The 18,826-nt window shown below is 43.8% G+C and overlaps 1 protein-coding gene across 1 annotated transcript in view; it reads left to right on the top strand.

The window, feature by feature from the left end:
* The first annotated feature begins 5,420 nt into the window (after positions 1 to 5,420).
* LOC120918606 (protein-glutamine gamma-glutamyltransferase E-like) overlaps positions 5,421 to 18,826 on the top strand; it is a 37,669-nt gene continuing 24,263 nt past the window's right edge. The window contains exons 1-6 of the mRNA XM_040330277.1: positions 5,421 to 5,528; positions 10,276 to 10,449; positions 14,176 to 14,418; positions 16,873 to 16,991; positions 17,602 to 17,730; positions 17,816 to 17,987. Coding sequence (XP_040186211.1) covers positions 5,522 to 5,528; positions 10,276 to 10,449; positions 14,176 to 14,418; positions 16,873 to 16,991; positions 17,602 to 17,730; positions 17,816 to 17,987 — 844 coding nt within the window. The 5' untranslated portion in view covers positions 5,421 to 5,521. The remainder of the gene's footprint in view (positions 5,529 to 10,275; positions 10,450 to 14,175; positions 14,419 to 16,872; positions 16,992 to 17,601; positions 17,731 to 17,815; positions 17,988 to 18,826) is intronic.

The raw sequence follows: 18,826 nt of genomic DNA, 5'->3' as shown, positions 1-18,826 counted from the left end.
AAATTAGGATGGTTTAATACTAAACTATAATTCAGAATGAGATATAAAAGGCTTCATGAATATAAAAGCACTTAGATTTAATGAATACTTTGAAGGAACCGAATGATCGTAAATGTGTTTGCTTTTAGAACAGGTTCAACCTGTAGCTCCCCCCCCCCCCCCCCCAAATTAGGCTGGAAATGATTAATATCGTTTTATCACTAATTGTGACATTTGCAGCATGTTTAAACGGACTCTCTTTGGTTTCAGCTCAACAAGAAACTAGGCAGTATCTTCTGTGTCTGCCATAGGGTGTGTCTTGAAGAAAAAATTCTAGACATTTTTCCATTTTGGATAGCGTAAGGAAGGGTTATAAACTCCTGTAAGGTTTATTTTTGCAATCTTTGTCCCATTGGGTTGATTTACCTTCACTTCCTGTCCCATAGCCAAACAGGAAGTGAGAGGAAATCCCTGCAAATACGTGTGTCCCCTTTGGAAGAAATCCCAGCACAATCCAAAATTTTAGATTTTCTTTCACTGTGAACGATAATAGTAAACAGGACAAATTGAGGGGCTGAATCTCCCTAACGGGGACAGAGACAGCAATAAGAACTGACTGATGTTCTAATCCCGTTCCAATCGATTCAAAATATAAAAAAAGGTTTTGTCTTTATGTAACGGACTGCTCCTGTTGGGCAGGCGCTGCTTTAGATTAAGAGGGGGTCTGAGTGTTAGTTGACTCGGACATGTGTCATTTTGACTAAATTCAGCCTCTGTTTCAGCCATGGCTGTGCTGGGAGTAACCACCAATGTTCGCCTGGGTGTGTTATTACCACTCCAGGCCAAGGGTGGCAGCAGCAGAGTCAGGGTGTATTGGGTGTCCCACTCTGCAGCCAATCAGTGGGGGTAATCGTTCCGCTGTGTATGCTGGGGAGGGGTACTTAAGGAACAGACGCCACTGGACCGAGGATGTGTCGTCCCACCACCTCGTGGCCCACCTGGCCCGGGGTCTGTGTTCCTGAAATCCTGGCTTCGGGACCACGTTGGTCCAGGGTTGTGATCTGTCTAAGTAGGCCCAGTAGTCAGACTGGGGCCTGCGCTTTCAAGGTGATCCTGTGGTGTCTGTCCTAGAGGGAGGAAGCCGCTTGATGAAGGAAGCCAGGGGAGGACCTATCCTGGAGAGGCCCATGCAAGAGGCTGGTATCTCGGGAGGAGGCCTGGAAACTTCATCAAAGGATGCACCATATACTGAGAGGCTTTATAGCGATCGCCTGTCAGATCTGAGTCTTACAGAAGTGAATCTGGAGAGATCCAGGTGCTGAATTCTGTGTTAAGGGGATTCGGGACCGAAAGTGTCTCATCGTAAAGGAAGGTCTGTGGCAGAGACTGTACTTTATTCCGTGCCATTCCGGCTGCTAGACCAGTGAGAGGGACCTATCCGGGTGAGCAATACCCACTCTGGCTAGGGTGGTGAAGAGAACTGTTTGCTGGAAGCAGGAGTGTTTCCGAATTGAGATTATGCACCTGAACCTATCTACTTGTTTACTCTTCCACCCCATCAACCACTTCTTCTTTCCTTATCAAGTTCTGCAAATAAATCTTAGAAAAAGAAGTGTAAAGTGTGGACATTGAACTTTTTCAACTCTTTTGTATTACCCTGGATGGCGAAGATATAGAGGTAACATGCTGCCCGAAATACTCAGCAGTAGGGTGACACGTGTCCCGGATTGCCCGGGACAGTCCCGCATTTTGCAGGTCTGTCCCGGGCACCTTCATTCCAGGACAATACAGTGTCCCGGAATGAAACTGACACAGCCACCCCCCCCCCCCCCCGGGCCAATCTGATACCCCCAAAAAAGGCCGCCACATCACTGCTCTACTCACTGACAGTACTTGTCCTGGCCGGGAATGCCTGGAGGAGCACAATCCCCACCCCCTTGTGATTGGTGAAATCATAAATCCCGCCTCTTGTGTCCAATCAGTGTGCTGTGATTCGTTACAGCACAAGCTGATTTTTGGGAAGGCGGGTGTCCCTGAATGGTAGTTTGGAAATGTGGTCACCCTACTCAGCAGCTCCTTCGGGGGCTAGTGCTACATTTAGTTCTACATAAACATAATTTATGTTTTTTTCATGTAACAAGTTTATTACTATCTTTTTCCACTTTCTGTGATTTTTTTGAGATTATTAACTGATTTGGGGGTATGTATGTATACAACTGTGGGATCCCTGTAAAAGCTGGTAATCACTTTAGACTTTGCTGCTACCATAGTGATCACCACAGTTTTCCCAAGTGCTGTGCCAAGTGGCTGCCCTGCCATAGCACCCCCAGGTGGGTGCTCGCTCAGTGAGGGCCTCACTCAGAGTATGCGTCTCATTTTTCTCAATGAATGCAAAACGCTCTGTCATTGGAGGAGATAGAGAGGCGGGGCAGTAATGTAATGATGGCCATGTTATTATTTCTCTAAGCACAAGTTTCCTTTAGGAAATGGTGTCCAGCCGATCCTCCAATTTGTAAGTACATAAAAAACATGTGATCAAGCTGTATGTATGTGTAGCGCCCCCTTACTTTCAGTATGGGCACTACGCTAAAGTTAATGGGGAATGGGAGAGTTACTTTGCTCCCATTCACAAATGGTTTAAATTTCGGGACGTCTGTCATTCCAGAAATGTCCACTGGGTCAGTCTGTGGTCCAGGGATGCGGTACCATCCCTGGCCGGCAGTTGGCGCCAGTGGGGTTCTGGCAGAGTGAGTTTCCTCAGCAGCCAATTAGAGGAGTTTCTCCCTCACAAGGCATGCTGGGGAAGGGTATATCTGTGACAGGTGTCATGTGTTCTAAAATCTTTGGGGTCCCAGTTCCAGGTGCGGCATCCACCTTCAGGGTGCGCGCATCCATGGACCCCGCCGGCGTGGCCCACCTGGCCAAAACCACAGACTACACAAACCTTAATCCGAAGATACAAGGGGACCCCAGTGACTTGCTGGGTTCCCGGTTCTGTTGAGAGGATCCCTGGCTGGGTGCCGTACGATTGGGGAGTCGGTTTGAGGAGGCAGGTCGTCCAACAGAGCCTGAACAAACCAATTGGGGATCTGGTGACCGGAGTACTGACAGGTATGTTTGCTGTCATCTGGTGACTAATGCAGATCCTAAGTAACATCTCGGCTGCCAGGCTTACAAAGAGGGGTCTTTCCGGGATCACTTTACCCACTCAGTTGGAGTGGCGACGAGTTACAAATTGGTACTATACAGAGCAGTACTGACTGCTCCATTTAATATCCATGCCTGATACTGCAAGGTTCTTTCTCTCTCTTTCTTCATCAACCTCATCCTTCCCAATTTATGTTGATGTTGGCCGTGTTGGCCTGGAAAATAAAGCATTGGAAAAAAACCTTTATTCATTGTCTGGACCCTCGCTCACTATTTGTCTTTGCCACTGCACCCCTGGGCCATATCAAGGTAACTCAATATGCCGATCCCAAAAACAAACCAGCGGCTCCTGCGGGGGGGAACGCTACATATGTATGTATGTATGTATGTAATTTCCCTACTGAAGCTATAGGTACATCTTCTAGATTGTAAGCTCTAATGAGCAGGGCTCTGATTCCTCCTGTATTGAATTGTATTGTAACTATACTGTCTGCCCTCATGTTGTAAAGCGCTGTGCAAACCGCAGACCAGTTTCAGCAGACATGTTCGGTCGTGTGTACGGCCGACCGGACAGGTTTCCAGCGGACATTTGTCCAGCTGACCGTTTTCCAGCGGCCAAAAATTTCTTAGCATACTAAGAAACATGTCCGCTGGAAGCCTGTGCGTCGGACATGTTCGGTCGTCTGTACAGACTCACCGTACATGTCCACTCGGCCGCCATCCCTCGCATGCGTCGAAGTGATTTGACGCATGCGTGGAAGCATTGACCTTCCAGGGCCGCACACGTCGCCGCGTAATTGTCGTGGCGACGGCGCGGCCACGTCACCGCGTATCGTGTACGCGCGGATTTCTGTCTGATGGTGTGTACAACCATCAGACAGAAATCTCCGGGCGGACATGTCCGCTGAAAACGGTCCGGCGGACCTTTTTCAGCGGACAGTTCGTCCGTGTGTACGAGGCCTTATGCCGCGTACACACCATGGGCCATATTCTCAAATACTTTACGCCTGCGTATCAGCAGATACGCAGACGTAAGTCCGATCCTATGTTTAAGTGTATTCTCAAACTGAGATACACTTAAACATGCCTAAGATACGACGGCCTGCGCCGTTGTATCTTAGGCTGCAATATTTACGCTGACCGCTAGGTGGCGGTCAGCGTAGAATATGCAAATGACTAGTCACGCCGATTCTCTAACGTACGCTTGCCCGCCGTAGTGTTTTAACGTCGTTTCCGTAAGCGATACGCGGCGTAAAGATAAAGATGCCCCCTAGGTGGCGTACTCAATGTTAAGTATGGCCGTCGATCCCGCGTCGAAATTTTAAAATTTTACGTCGTTTGCGTAAGTCATCCGTGAATGGCGCTGGACGCCATTTACGTTACAGTCAAAACAAATGACGTCCGTGAGACGTTATTTAGCGCAATGCACGTTGGGTAATTTACCCGACGGAGCATGCGCATTACGATCGGCGCGGGAGCGCGCCTAATTTAAATGATCCACGCCCCCTACCAGGATCATTTGAATTAGGAGGGCTTGCGCGGGTGGACTTTACGCGACGCCGCCGCAAGTTTACAGGTAAGTGGTTTGGGAATCAGGCACTTGCCACTTAAACTTGCGGCGGCGTAACGTAAAGGACATACGTTCCGCCGCCTCAGATATTTAAGAATATGCCCCTATCATTTTATGTGATGAAAAAAACAACGTTTTTAAAAACGACAATTAAAATGACCGTGTGTGGGGAAAACGTCGTTTTATGTCTTGTGAAAAACGACAAAAAAAAAAAAAATTGAAGCATGCTTCAATTTTTTGTGTCGTTTTTCAAAACGTTGTTTTTTGTGTCATAAAAAATGACCGTGTGTAGGCTAAAACGATGTTTAAAACAACGTTTTTAAACCCGCGCATGCTCAGAAGCAAGTTAGGACGCAAGTTTGAATGGAACAGAGCGCCGTCGTACGTGCTGAACGTAACCGCGCTTTGCTAGAGCTTTTGGAAAAAACGATGGTGTGTATGCTACATCGTTTTTGAAAAGGAAGTTTGAAAAACATTGTTTTTTTTTATCACATAAAACGTCGTTTTTTTTCTATCACAAAAAAACGTCCGTCTGTACGCAGCATTAGCACTAGATAAATCATGCATAATAATAATAATTTGTATACGTATGAGTAGCTCTGACTGGCATGTCCTCAGACAAGTTCAGGGTGTTGTGACTGTGAGACCTCAGTAATTACATATTCAGCATTGAGCAACCCCAATATGAGTGTACAGCAGTAAAAAAAAAGGAGGAAAAAACCTCACCCAGATGTTTTGCATACGGAAGACAATATAAGAACACACAGCAATGTTGGATACAATTATACCAAAGACTGACTGATATACGGAGATACAACGAGCAAGATGTCAAGTAAGTGTGTATATATGGGTGTGTGTACCTGGTAGACTACTGAATGAATAAGTGACTGACAGAGCGATATAAATAATTATATGCACCTGGAAGAGTCTGCAGCTTCCCGAGGTAACCAGGTAAACAGGGGTTAAAAAAATGTGGAGAGGGGGGTAAAGTTCTGCAATACAGTGATATAAAATCTAAAACCAAAAATGAAATATGTTGCAGCTTGGCAATCATGAGATGTGGTGGTTTGCTTTTTTTGGCTCATTTCCTTCTGTTTTCTCCTGGTGATCTGGCCAATAACACACCTCCTGTATTAGAGCACCCCCACTCTGGATGAATGAGCACAAGCGGTACATTTGGACAGCATCATTGTCAGCCTGGGGGGGGGGGGGGGGGAGAGTGTTAGATGGACCAGAAGATTTAAATGCTCTAACAAATTGAAGCCAAACTCCAGCTAAGGCTCCATGCACACTGAAGCTGATAAACTGCAGTTTATTGGCGTTTTGGCTTTTTTTTTTTAAAGTCCATAAACTGAACTCTATGTTAGCCTATGTGCCCATGCACACCTGTGCGTTTTTTAGTGTTAATGCCCGAATCACGCCCGAAAATTTGCGTTCAAAGTGACGTTTTTTGGCGGGGGAAAACGCTGAAAAACGCTTAAAAACGCAAAACGCTGAAAAACGCTTAAAAACGCTGAAAAACGCTGGTGCCAGAGTTTATTTGCGTTTTTTAATCCATTGGAAAAAAAAAAAAAAAAGCTACACTGAAAAACGCTGATTAAAGCTATTGCAAAAACGCTAAAAAACGTTGAAAGGCTCCCTGCAAAGCTACTGGCGTTTTTTTTATAGCTTTTATCTGCTTCAGTGTGCATGGAGCCTAACACGTTATAAGCAGTTACAGTAATAGTTTATTTATTTTTTGGGATAAAGGTTTTACATAAATAAATAGAAGCCATCCATTGTAAGCATCCCTGCCGGTAGCAAATAGTTTCTCCCATCCCTGTAACTGATACATCTGCAAGAGAGCTTGATCTTTTGAAAAACAACAGACTTATGCCGCGTACACACGATCGGTTAAACCGATGAGAATGGTCTGATGGACCGTTTTCATCGGTCAAAACCGATCGTGTGTGGGCCCCATCGGTTAAAAAAAAGCCAACTTGTTTTAGCCATAATGAGCCAGTATGCACCGCATATTAGCTCATTATGAAATACTTACCTTGGAACGAGGTGAGAGGAACTTACCTGGTCCACGCCGAGGGAGATGTCATCTTTCCTCGGCGTGTCTTCTGGGTATAGGCGCTCCAGCGCTGTGATTGGCTGGAGCGGCGATGTCGTCACTCCCGCGCATGCGTGCGGGAGACTTCTCTCCGGCAAGGTTCGGCGGCTGCCGGCCATTTAGCCAAGGATCCCCGCTTCGCATGCTCCGCTGCAGTCAGCGGCGCATTGCGGGGGGAATATCTCCTAAACCTGTAAGGTTTAGGAGATATTTTTTATACCTACAGGTAATGCCGCGTACAGACGGTCGTTTTTTGTGATGAAAAAAAACAACGTTTTAAATCATGAAATAAAACAACGTTTTTGAAACTTCATTTTCAAAAACGACGTTGCCTACACACCATCGTTTTTTCAAAATGCTCTAGCAAAGCGCGGTTACGTTCACCACTCTTTTCCATTGAAGCTCGCTTCATAACTTTTTCCCACACACGGTCATTTTAAATGACGTTTTTTAAAAGGACGTTTTTTTTCATCACAAAAAATGACCGTCTGTACGCGGCATAAGCCTTATTATAGGCTTACCTGTAGGTTAAAGTGGTAGTACAGAGTTTACTACCACTTTAATCCTCATGTATTTTATTGTATTGTCTCCCTTTTATATTGTAAAGCACTTTGTAAACTGTTGGCGCTATATACATCCTGTACAATAATAATAATAATACAATGGCACTATAAAGGGGAATTTCCATTTGAATGGCTTCACCCTTTGGGCTGCTTATGCTAATTTCCTCGTCTCATAACTTGCTTCTGAGCATGTGCATTTTTCCCCCTTGTTAAAGCGTACACACAACTGTTTTTCATGACGTGAAAAACAACGACGTGAAAAATAGAGCAGATTCTACATTTTTAACAGCCAATTTTCCTGTTAAGAAAAATTATCTGGAGCCTACACACGACCGTTTTCACGACCAATTTAAAAATTTTTATTTTTCCCGTCATAAAAACGGTCATGTGTAGGCGGCATAAGAATTTGTAAGCTGCAATATGATAAATGTTTGCTTTTGAGGTTAAAACTGCTTTAAGATGACAGGCTTATCTGTTTATGTGCCTGTATTACGGATGAAAGAAAAAATATATTACGCAGTCATCACATAGATAAGATCTTTTGAGCATTGTATATTCAAATATTGTTAAACAAATTAGAGTTGTGAGTACCTTGGATCACCTACACATTCCATTCATCTTAGCACAGAGGAGACCTGTACTGCGGGAACATGTAGGTTCCACTGCTGGTCTTTCTTTTTGAAAATGCTATTTGCCTGGCTGTCATGCTGATCCAATAACTAGTCTACAGATTACTTTGGACGCATTGCTGACATTCCTTACCACATGCTCGATTGTATTAATGACTGTAAATATACTGGAGCCACTAGAATAGCATGACAGCCAATTTACTCTAGCATATTTAGAATGAGGACATCAGTGGCAATCTTAAGATTTTTTTTTTCAGCACCGGTTTTCTTTAAAAATATTAGGGAGAGAGAAAATTAAATAAAAAACCTTTACCTAAAGAATTGTATGCTATTGCTGATCTTCTGAAAATGGTTCTTGTTTTTTTCTGTCCCAGAGTTTAAATGTTTCTAATTCAGTGATCCAGGACAAGTAGTGTGCAGTTGATAGGTCTCATCATACTTGTTGGTTTAATTGATCATACTTGTTCTGGATCAGTAATGCCTTTAATATGGGGTTTCATCCTATTCTGTTCTACTATTTGAATCTGAATGTTGCCCATTGTGGTTCCTAAATTTATCTTGCAATCACTTCAAACCAAGATATTGAAATGTACCGCGGTTCTTTTGAAAGGAGTGTGTGTACACTCGGGTGGCGAGAGATTCTTGCCAAGAATCTCATCAGGAAAAACAACATTTCTGCCCCCTGTGTACGAGGCTTAAGAGATTGGTGTCAGTAGTTTATTTGTATCTTATTTTATAAAAAAAAATAAAAAAAATTAACAATTTAGTTTTTTATTGTCTTTTGCATTATTATTTTTTATCATTATTTTTTTTTACATTTTTTTTTAAGAGCCTCATTGGGGGGCTTTGGTGAAATATCAGGGGTCTAAACAGACACCTGGGCCCAGATTCTTAAAGACTTACGACGGAGTATCTCCAGATACGCCGTCGTAAGTCCGAATGGCCGCCGTCGTATCTATGCGCCTGATTCATAGAATCAGTTACGCATAGATTTGGCCAAGATACGAGTGGCGTAAGTCTCCTACGCCGTCGTATCTTGGGGTGCATATTTACGCTGGCCGCTAGGTGGCGCTTCTGTTGATTTCCGTGTTAAATATGTAAATGAGCAACATGTGCCGTTTATTCAAAACATCATTTACGTGGGGTCATGCTTTATTTACATAAAACACACCATCCTCTTCATAATTTGAATTAGGCGCGCTTACGCCGGCACATTTTTCGATACGCCGCCGTAACTTAGGACGCAAGTGCTTTGTGAATACAAACTGTGGCCTGTGGGCCAAATGTGGCCCTTTGCTTGCCTTGATCCGGCCCACGGGGCACTTTTCCTCCCACTGAAACTAAGAGGGCACCATTCCTTCCACTATAACCAACAATGGGGCATTTTTCCTGTCACTGACAGCAATGATAGGTTAATATTCTTTCTACTGACACCAATGACAGGGCACTATTCCCCCCAATGACACCCAAAATGGGGCACAATTCCAGTAATAGGTTAACAATCCTCCCTCTACATACTACAGGCACTGTGCCTTTTTTTACTCCTACTGATGATGGGGCATTTTCTAATTCCACTGGCCACTCCGGGCCCCCTCTAAAGTCTGAAGGACAGTATACCGGCCTTTTGTTTAGAAATTTTGGAGACCCCTGTTCTGTACAATTGTAGACATCTTCTGCTCTAGATTGGTTCATAATACCAAACCCACTGCTGGAGTACAGGAATGTCCTGATCAAAACTCACAGAAAAATAAACGATTTGACAACTCACCCAGACTACAATGTTAATGCACATATTTGCAATAAGCACTATTGCATTCACAAAATTCTCCTTACTTCCTTTGTGGTCACAGTTACAGGACATGAGGATAAATCTTCTATGTGGATAAAAAGTAAGCAGTAAAATAATTAAGGTTTTACCACTTATCTGCTCTCTACAAGTTTAAGCTCTGGCCAGAGTTGTGCTTTCAAGTTAATTTATATATAAAAAAATTCTCATGAATCTGCTGTAAATATAAAGTACTGCTCCGATTGCACTGTGAAAACTAGGCAATGAAATCTCTAAAGGACACACCTTGCTTGATTGAAAGTGTCAAATCTTTCCAACCTACTTTACTTAATCTGACAATGCAAATGAAGAGTTGTTCAATTTTCTATAATTATTCTTGATAATGCAATTACAGCAAACACTATGCATTTCAAAGCAGTGCATGCATTTCCACTTAAGACAGATCAGGATTAACATTGCAAATGTGTTTTTATGGTTGTAACATAAAATCATTTTTGTTTCAGATCTTTTGGTGACCAATACTGACTTCCAGAAAGTCAAAAATGCCACAGCTCACAAGACCCAAGACTACGACACCAATGAAATGGTGCTCAGAAGGGGACAGCCAGTTACAATGGCTTTTACATTCAACAGACAATTAACGTCAAGAGATGAGCTTAAAATAATTGTGGAAACAGGTAATATGGTTTTTGATGGTTTATGACCATTCTGTTAACTCCCAATAAGCAGATGCAGAATACACGTAGGGAATGATTTGAGCAGAATAAACTGGGGGTATAATATCATTATGATAGAGTTTGTAGAGGTAGGTGAGTGGTGCCGTGTCTTAAAGGAACACTAAAGAGATTTTTTTTTTTAAATAACAAACATGTTATACTTACCTCCACTGTGCAGCTCGTTTTGCACAGAGTGGCCCCGAACCTGGTCTTTTGGGGTCCCTCGGCGGCTGTCTCGGCTCCCCCCCCCCGCAAGAACTTTCCACCTTCCTGCAAGCTCTTTTGCATGGTGGTAAGTTCTTGCGGGCGCGCTTCTGTGATACAGCCGGCGGCTATAGCCTCTCACTGTATCACTCGGCCCGCCCCCCCGGCGCGCCGCGTCATTGGATATGATTGACAGCAGTGCGAGCCAATGGCTGCGCTGCTTTCAATTAACCAATGAATGAGCCGAGAAACCGACCGAGAAGCCAGCGCGTTAATGGCGCGGGACTTTCAAAGGGGCCAGGTAAGTAAACGGGGGCTCGGGGGGGGCGCTAATGCTCTAATGTTTTTTCACCACATGTGTACCTTTAAGAACCCTTTAATCTTCAAAATCTTGGAATTGCTAGGAGAAAAATAAACATTTTATTAATGTATGATATCAAATACAGCCTATGCATTTTAGGAGACTAGGGTTGACCCTTCTTGAAATAGTGTATGGCACCTGCAGAGACTAATGCACATGCAACGTTGTTTGATGATTCAAACTGTCTATGGTCGGCTTTATAGTTTCATGTAACTACTACTACCACTAAATTGCAAACAGGTGCAAGTCAAAGCAAATAGGCTGCCAATAGCTGGCACAGTGATGCTTCCCTATCCACCCCTATGTTTGCTCAAGAGATAATGTCACATAATGGAATGCAGGGGGGGGGGGGGGGGGCATTATAACATGTCAATGGGACAGCCATCAGCAGATCTCTATTTTGTAGGGGAGGTCAGCAGCACCTATACACTAGGTTATTTGTGCAAGGCAAAATAATATCTTAACTCAGTAAGCAGCAGCAGAGGTGGGGGTTGGCAGCAAAGTGAAGGGAGGCGCAGTTGGTAGGGGGCGCTATGGGGTTCTCACCACTTTTCACTCATGTCAAACTACAAGTAACATACATGGCTTTAGATGCACTTTAACTACTAGACGGTGTTAATTGACCCTGTTATTCATTTTTAAGAGTTTACCAACAGTCACATAGACCTCTGGGGCACTTGCCACTTCGGACTCAGAAACTGAGGAGTCAGGATTAGGCAAAGTCAGTAAAGAACGTATAAATGCTTATGCTTCACAAGTCAGGCCCCGTACACACGTCCGAGGAACTCGACGTGCCAAACACATCGAGTTCCTCGTCGAGTTCAGTGTTGAAGCCGCCGAGGATCTCGGCGGGCCGACTTTCCTCATTGAACAACGAGGAAATAGAGAACATGTTCTCTATTTGGCCCGACGAGCTTCCTCGCTGAAAAATGTACACATGACTGAGTTTCTCGGCAGAATCCAGCTCCGATCGAGTTTCTGGCTGAATTCTGCCGAGAAACTCGGTCGTGTGTACGGGGCCTCAGACTGCAGAGTTTTAATTAAAGCATAACTATTCAGTTTTTTTAAGCCCAACTTTTTACCAATTCTCTGTAAAAGTACATCCATGGTTAAAAATGAGAAGGACTTGCCACTAACACTATCCTTATGTGACTTGAAGGCTGGGTGTCTAAAAGTTACATTCTCTCACGGATTCAAAACTAGTCTTTCCAGAATTGTCTCACTCCCTGTCTCGCCTATCCAAAGATTTATCAAATTTCATAATCCATTCACATTAAAGTAGACAACAGGTAGATGCATCCTTTTGGAGCTATTTCCCAACAACCATCAATCAAACTGAAATTTGAATGTGGCTTGGGGGGTGGGAGTACTTCCAGTTTTTCAGAAGAAGACCTTGACACATCAGGCATACCTGATGAGTTTGTTTGTGAGGAATGAGCAGCTAGTAATGGTCATGTAGTTATGTGCATATCACTAGATGTGGACCTACAACCAGGGCTTTTTTTCAGCTGGAACTTGGTGGAACTCAGTTCCACCACCTCTGGCTCAGGCCCTCTGCTCCTTGCAGACCACTATTATTTGAAAACACAAAAGTCCAGCTTCTATGCTTACAAGTGACATGCAGAGGTCAGAGCTGAAGAGGGGTAAACATGAGATGTGGATGGGGGATGCAGAGGTAAGCAGCTGTGGAAGAAGGCCAAATTCTGCTCTCTGTGTGTAGCGCACCGCTAAACTCTGCACTCTGTACATAATGTACTCCTGGTATTTAATGACCCTGTTAAGACCATCCCACTGTTAGTGAAATTTGACCACACCCACTATTTGATGCGGTTTGGAGGGTTTGTGATTGAGTTCCTGTACCTATTTTCCGAGAAAAAAAGCCCTGTCTACAACCAAAACATTAATGAACTTAGGCCGGGTACACACGGGCAAACATGTACGATGAAACCGGTCCGTCGGACCGTTTTCACCGTACATGCCTGCCAGAGGGCTTCTGTACGATGGTTGTACTAACCATCGTACAGAAGTCCGCGCGAAAAACACTACGCGGGGCGTGTCCGCGTCGTCGACGCGGCGATGACGTGGAGACGTGGGCGGGCCTGCCATTTAAAGGCTTCCACGCATGCGTCAAAGTCATTCGACGCATGCGAGGGACGGCGGGCGCCTGGACATGTATGGTAGGTCTGTACTGACGACCGTACATGTCCGAGCGGGCAGGATTCCAGCGGACGGTTTTAAAACACGTCCACGAATATTTGTCTACTGGGAAAAGGCCCGGCGGGCAAATGTTTGCTGGAATTCGGCCCGCTCGTGCCTACACACGACCGAACATGTATGCTGAAACTGGCCCGCGGACCAGTTTCAGCATACATGTTTGGTCGTGTGTACGGGGCCATATTTGGACATTAAACAACATAGTTACAAAAGTAAGAATATCTTCTTCAATAAACTTGATACATTTTGCAGAAAATAAAGTTATTTAACAATTGATAGTAGAGATAAAGATAGAGCAGACCAATCAGCTAAATATGAGAAATGCCAAAGAAGAAGCAGCATTCAGTGGAAACTATGCGTTAATGTTTTCAATACAAGCAACACTGTGTTAATCATTGAACAGAATTAATACAGAAGTGCATGCTTGTGCAGTGGCAAAGAGTAGGGTAGTGCACTTCGGTGTAGTGGTCAAGAGTGAGGTTATGTGCAATGGTGCAGTGGTGCCAAGTGTAGAAGTGTTCAGTGTTAGTGGTGAGCAATCAAGTAGTGAACACTGGCATAGTAGTGGCAGGAGCAGAAGTGCACATTGGTGAAAAGATGGCAAGCGTGACAGTTACTGTACATTCCCGGCAAGTTCTGGTAACTTTTCTGTACCTGTTAAATCGAGTTTAGTTCTGCTTTAAACCTAAAGAAATAAAGAAAGGCAATGCCATAATAACTAATGAGATTTATATCAGTTGGGTGTTGATTGGTTGCCAAAAGCAAAGCCACCCTGGTCATACCAAAACAGTTTGACTTATTAGATTACAATGGCTAATGTGTAACCGGTTTCATTGCATGTATTTAAGAAAATGGTATATAAAAAGTATGGAATTTCCATTTTAACAAATAATGACTTTTATTGTCAGGCCCCTCTCCATCAACGCAGACAAATACAAAGGCAGAAATGCTAGTGTCCAGCTCTAGCAGTGGGACATCCTGGAGTGCGGTACGTGGATCAATCAGTAACACCGTCATGAACATTACAATAAATATTCCAGTCAATGCTGTGATTGGCCGATATAAAATGAGTCTACAGACTACCAGTGGAGGAAGACCGAATGTCTCCAGAGTGGGAAACATGATTGTGCTGTTTAACCCATGGGCAACAAGTAGGTTATCTAAATTGCTTTGACAGCATGTTTTACTTGTTTATAATTAGCATGTTCAGCACCAACTAAAAAAACACTCATTAGTTATCAACAACACATATCCACACACACAAATCATGAATTATGGGCCGGATTCAGGTAGGGGCGCGCATTGTTACGGCGCCGCCGTAAGTCAGAGAGGCAAGTGCTGTATTCACAAAGCACTTGCCTCCTAAGTTACGGCGGCGTAGCGTAAATGGGGCCGGCGTAAGCGCGCGTAATTCAAATGAGGATGAGGGGGCGTGTTTTATGTTAATTTTTGGTGACCCGACGTGATTGACGTTTTTCCCGAACGGCGCATGCGCCGTCCGTGGAATTTCCCAGTGTGCATTGCTCCAAAGTACGCCGCAAGGACGTCATTGGTTTCGACATGAACGTAAATTACGTCCAGCCCCATTCACGGACGAGTTACGCAAACGACGTAAAATTTTCAAATTTCGATGCGGGAACGACGGCCATACTTAACATAATTAACCTAGGGGGCATGTTTATCTTTACGCGGCATATCTCTTACGGAAACGGCGTATCTTTACTGCGACGGGCAAGCGTACGTTCGTGAATCGGCGCTTCGAGTAATTTACATATTCTATGCCGAAATCAACGGAAGCGCCACCTAGCGGGCAGCGGAAAAATTGTACCCTAAGATGCGACGGCGCAGGCCGTCGTATCTTAGCTAGGTTTAAGTGTATCTCCGTTTGAGCATACACTTAAACTTACGACGGGCTTAGATTCCGAGTTACATCGGCGTATCTACTGATACGCCAGCATAACTCTTTGTGAATCCGGGCCTAAGCCTCGTACACACGGCCGGTTTTCCCGACGGGAAAACTGTGAGGAGAGCTTTTGGACGGGAATCCCGGCCGTGTATGCTCCCACGCAGAAAAGTGCCAAAAACCGCCAGACAAAAAAAGAGAACCAGCTCTCTTTTTCCACGCGGTGAAAACCGGCGGACTTTTTCCCTGCGGTTTTTGGCAGTTTTCCTACAGGAAAACCTGCGATGGAGCATACACACGGTCAGGATTTCAGACCAATGCTCCATCGCAGTTTTCCTGTCGGGAAAACCTCTCGTGTGTAGGGGGAAAAACTTACCAAGTAGGTTCTCGGCTTTCCCCTCTGGATTTCCGACGGGAACATTTCCCGTCGGAAATCCTGCACGTGTGTATGGGGCATTAGAGGGTAAATCTCTGCAGCATCATCACAGATAGCAGTTAAATCCTTTATACAAATCCAACCAGCATACAATTCTAAAAGTCACTGATGGGGAGTGCATGACTACCGGTGATATGGTGTGTCATCTTGAGAAAGAGGTCCAGCGTGGCCCCAAAATGTCAATGGAGGAACATGTTTTTGACACAATGTTCTGTTTGTTAGAAACTGTAAGAGAGATGACAATGCAACATGCTGCATATTTTGCACAGTGTACAACCACATGGTTGTTTCTGCATGGCACTGTGATGGCACTGTGTGCATGGAGTGGCACTTTGTGCATGGTGTGGCACTGTGATGGCGCTGTGTGCATGGTGTGGCACTCTGATGGCACTGTGTGCATGGTGTGGCCCGGTAATGGCACTGTGTGCATGGTGTGGCACTCTGATGGCACTGTGTGCATGGTGCGGCCCGGTGATGGCACTGTGTGCATTTTGTGGCCCAGTAATGGGCACTGTGTGCATGGTGTCACAGCCCATTGATTTCAAAGGCAAACGTTCCCATCTATGCGCCTTTGAAAATCAGCAACTTTGAAAAGGTGCCTGCACTACAATGATGCAACTGTTGATGTGACTTTGATTCAGAGTTTAAAGTTGGATCAAAGCTGCACTGAAAGTTTCACTTTAAATTGCACAGCTTTGGAGTCACACTAGTGGAAACATAGCCTAAGGCGAGAGTGTGACTTTGGAGTGTGGCTTTGATGCAACTTTACACTCTCTGGATCAAATTGCATCAAAAATTGCATCAAAGTATTGCAGGTACATTTTCAAAGTCGCATAAATGGGAACAGGTGCCATTGAAATCAATGGGCTGAGACTTGTAATGCGACTTTATATGTCCAAAGTTGCATGACAAGTCATACTATAGTGGAAAAGGAGCCTTAGTCTACGTGGTTTCCCGACCAAAGCTCTCATGGCAGTTTTCCTGTCGGGAAACCCAGTCGTGTGTAGGGGGAAAAAGTTACCGAGCAGGTTCTTGGTTTTCTCCTCGTGTTTCCCGGCGGTAAAAAGTCACCCGTGCGTGTGTAAGAGGCTATAGCGTTTTATCCCTGGCCAGAGTTCAGCTTGAAGGACAATCTAACATTTTGAGGTTTCATGTTTTAAATGGGTGGATGGGAAATTTATTTTTTTACATGCTATACTCACCATGTCCTACTCTACCTATTCCTGCTTAATGAATCCATTATTGAAGGTTCCTCTCTTTCCCCAGATGATGAGGTATACATGAGTAATGAAGCAGAGAAAACAGAGTACGTTCTGAATGAGATTGGACTCTACTGGTTTGGAAATGCGACTAGTTATGGATCTAGAAGATGGGATTATGCACAGGTGATTGCCATTCCTAAATATTGGGTTTATAATTAGTATGAGTAAGCGGTTTCCATGCACTACACTAATGATGGCCAACAAGCCTGAAGCATTTTTATTTATGTTTGGGTAGCTGTTGAAGCGTTTCACTCACTTCTTATGCCGCGTACACAAGATCGGTTAAACCGATGAGAATGGTCTGATGGATCGTTTTCATCGGTCAAAACCGATCGTGAGTCTGCAGAAGAATAAAATAAAAATCTCTCCAACAGAGCCCCAGGTTGTAAGGAAATTTCGACATCTAGCCATCCTTCACTCTATCCAAAAAAATATGAAAACTATTTTTGTTGCACCTACGCATTAATATTCAAATAAAGCATTTAAAAGGTAATGTGAATAATTTCTGTCCAGTTAAGAGTTGAGATCTAATTTAAAATGTACATATTAAAAATGTAGTGAGGCATGGTGGAGTCCTCCCTCTCACTAAACGTTGGCCTAAATAGCTTTTGTTGCCTAGATATTTGTGAGTATATACTCTACAATATGCCTTTATTAATTTATGACATCACTGTTTCAGTTGTGACTTTCGTTGAGATATATATATTATTTTGTTTTAATCACCATTGCACAGTTTGAAAGAGACATATTGAACATCACCCTCGCAATGCTTGACAAGAGTCTAGACTACAGGAGGAACCCAGCTACAGATGTGTCTCGCAGAAATGATCCCATTTACGTGGGAAGAGTACTAAGTGCTATGGTGGGTGAAATAAATTTAACTTGTCATAATTCAAAAAGATTTAACTGTAAGAAGCTTGACAAAGTAATCTGATTGTATTCTATAGGTGAACAGCAATGACGACAATGGAATCATGGTTGGGAACTGGAGTGGAAGCTATACTGGTGGAGTGAGCCCAACAACATGGAACGGAAGTGCTGGCATTCTTCGCCAATGGATGCAGAAAGGACCGGTCAAATTTGGCCAGTGCTGGGTGTATGCAGGAGTACTTTGTACAGGTGCAGCTTTTCAAAATGATTAAGATTAACAGTATATTCCTTTTCAGTAGAACTTTGGTGGGGAAGGTTGAGATATGAGGCACCAACTTTCTGAGATGAGAAAGTATTTAGTACAAAGGGCACACTGCGCTATGCCCCGCCCCCTATGTAAACCTAATATGCAAATGATTAGTTAAAGTGGAGGTTCCATCAAAAAAACAATTTTGCTTTAAACTCTAGCTTACGAATAAAAAAGAAAAAGAAATTTATTTTTTTTACTCATCTGGAAATGCCTGTTGCTATGCGGTCCCACAAAATCTGCCTTTGAATCCACCTAGGATTCTGACATCTCCCTCTAATGCTCCTGGGAAATGTGTGCCATCATTTCCCAGGATGCAGTGCGCTGTCCAATTATCACTCCCCATCCAAGACTTCCAGGAAGTAAGTGCCTGTAGGCTTCACATTGCCCACAAGCAAAATGACAACGGTGTAGATATAGTTTTATAAACTATCTTTTTTGAATATCTATGCGGATCGGCGGCGGATTGTAAAATAGTAAGTGACCAGATTTATATTATAAAAACGCAGGATGAAAGGACATACATTTAAAAAATGCTAATTGTGGTTGGAACTCCGCTTTAAGCCCTCCGGTGCTTTTTCACCACTTTTTTCTATAGTGGCTTTTCAAAATAATAAATGCAATAATTTGAAGGTCAGATAAAAAGTTTAGTACAGTATTCAATAACACTGATAGTTAAATCTAAATTTTATAGAAGTTTAAATCAGACAAAAATTGTAAATCTCCCTCACCAACTATGGGACATGGAAAGCAATAAAGCACTGACAACATTTCAAAATCT

This window comes from Rana temporaria, chromosome 12 (assembly GCF_905171775.1).
Source record: "Rana temporaria chromosome 12, aRanTem1.1, whole genome shotgun sequence".
NCBI classification, from domain to species: Eukaryota; Metazoa; Chordata; class Amphibia; order Anura; family Ranidae; genus Rana; species Rana temporaria.
The sequence above is the reverse complement of the archived record's forward strand: the minus strand, read 5'-3'. Positions and strand labels throughout refer to the sequence as shown.